Below are 1,715 nucleotides of genomic sequence, written 5' to 3' on the forward strand. Positions count from 1 at the left end.
GGAAGGGGCAGGTGCCCCGCGGCCCTTCCGCTCCCTTCCGCCGGGCCTGCCACTAACAGCCCAGCAGTTCCACACGCAGGGTGATGCGGTTGTGCCAAGCTACGGGCAGGATGCGCACAAAGCGAGCCAGGAAGGGCGTCTCAAACATGTTCTTCTTGTGGGAATTATTGTCCAAGTTGCCGGGGAAGATCTGGAGGCAGAGGGGGTGTCAGGAGGGCCCCCGAGCCAGCGCCCCTCCACTCAGAGCCCCAGGCCAGACTCGCGGGGCACTCACCTTGCTGTCTACGGCCCCCGGGTCCCTGTACTCAGTCCAGTTCATGCCGTTGTTACTGTGGGCCACCTTGTAGGCTGCCACATACTGGATGTGGCCAAAGTCTCGGGCCCCTTGCGTGATCAGGCCAGTCACTTGCCTCTGGGAACCCAAGTCAATCTATAGGGGGGGGGAAAAAAAATCAACCACATTTTCTTTGCTTGGACACCCTCCATTAAGGTGAGAAAAGGAAGACACACTGGGACATGTATTCTAGATTGGGAAAAGCTGCTTCTCTTGGCACAGCCTTGGTTTGCTCATCTGTATCATGAGCGGATGCTTTGGTTTTCCAGTGACTCTCTCATGTTGCACAATTACAGTCAAGTCCGAGGGCTGATAGTGTTCTCAGACACCAAGTCTGAGCGCATTTGCTCCGTGCACAGAGACTGAGACACAGATAAATTCCTAGGGACCCGACTCAGGTATCAGTCCATCACCTCACCGTGCTGTCTGAGGGCTCAGCCTTGTCACCCTGTGGCAGCCAATGGAGGTGGCTCTACCCATACACAGATACACATATAGACACACACACACACACCCCTTTCTCCACTTGGGCTGGGGGCCTTGATGGAAGCAGCGCTGAGAACCCCACCCGACCCCCCACCCCGGAGTTACAGAATCAGTAGGAAGGTGGGGCACATGGCAGGAAGAAAGAGCAAAAGCGGGGAAAACAAACAAAGCTTTTCAGAAACTCCCTCTTGGGGAACAGAGAAGCCTGGAATGGGCAAAGAGCAAAGACTTGGCAGCCCCACCCAACCCCAGCTGACCCCAGGACTGCACCCCAGAGGCCTGGCCCACCTGCAGCCACTCAGAGGCAGAGTTGCTCTCAGCAGTCCAGGCATTGAACTTGCCCTGCTGGTCCAGCCGCGCATAGAAGGGATACCAGCTGAAGGAACTCAGGCCCCAGGTCTTGTAGATGCTGGAGGCCGTGATCTGCTTGTTGGGGATGATGTTGTCCTTCAGGCCCAGGGGTTCGGCGCATCCTGCCAGCAAAGGGGACTGTCACCCAGATCTGGGATCCACAGCTTCCCAGGGGCGTGAGCACAAGGAGATGAAGGGGAAAGAACTCCGTGGATCCGACCAGCCCCTGGCATCCTCTTGGACAACAGACAGAAGCTCCTTCTGCCTTTTAGAGCCAATCACCCTACTTTCTCACTGCCTGCCCCCGCCCCGCACTCCTCCCTTCAGCCAGCTGCTCTCAGTTCCCACCCCCACCTGACTTGCCCATCACAGGTCACCCACCACTCTTCTCCCGCTGCACCAGGGCAGGCCCTGATCCACCATCTCCCACCCTCCTTCAAAACCTGACTTGTGAGGGCCGGCTGAGTGGCTCAGTTGGTTAAGAGCTCGCTCAAGAGTTTGAGCTCTGAGCAACAGTGGTTCGAGTCAGCCCGAGCTGAGCAGC

General features: G+C 57.6%; 1 protein-coding gene across 2 annotated transcripts in view; it reads right to left on the minus strand.

Annotated features, from left to right (window-relative positions):
• Positions 1-6: 6 nt before the first annotated feature.
• MFGE8 (milk fat globule EGF and factor V/VIII domain containing) overlaps positions 7-1,715 on the minus strand; it is a 10,734-nt gene continuing 9,025 nt past the window's right edge. For both annotated transcript variants that reach the window (XM_019634150.1, XM_019634149.1), the window contains 3 exons: positions 1,109-1,293; positions 275-430; positions 7-190 (listed from right to left, as the gene is read on the minus strand). In XM_019634150.1, coding sequence (XP_019489695.1) covers positions 53-190; positions 275-430; positions 1,109-1,293 — 479 coding nt within the window. In that variant the 3' untranslated portion in view covers positions 7-52. The remainder of the gene's footprint in view (positions 191-274; positions 431-1,108; positions 1,294-1,715) is intronic.

This window comes from Hipposideros armiger, unplaced genomic scaffold (assembly GCF_001890085.2).
Source record: "Hipposideros armiger isolate ML-2016 unplaced genomic scaffold, ASM189008v1 scaffold_1517, whole genome shotgun sequence".
NCBI classification, from domain to species: Eukaryota; Metazoa; Chordata; class Mammalia; order Chiroptera; family Hipposideridae; genus Hipposideros; species Hipposideros armiger.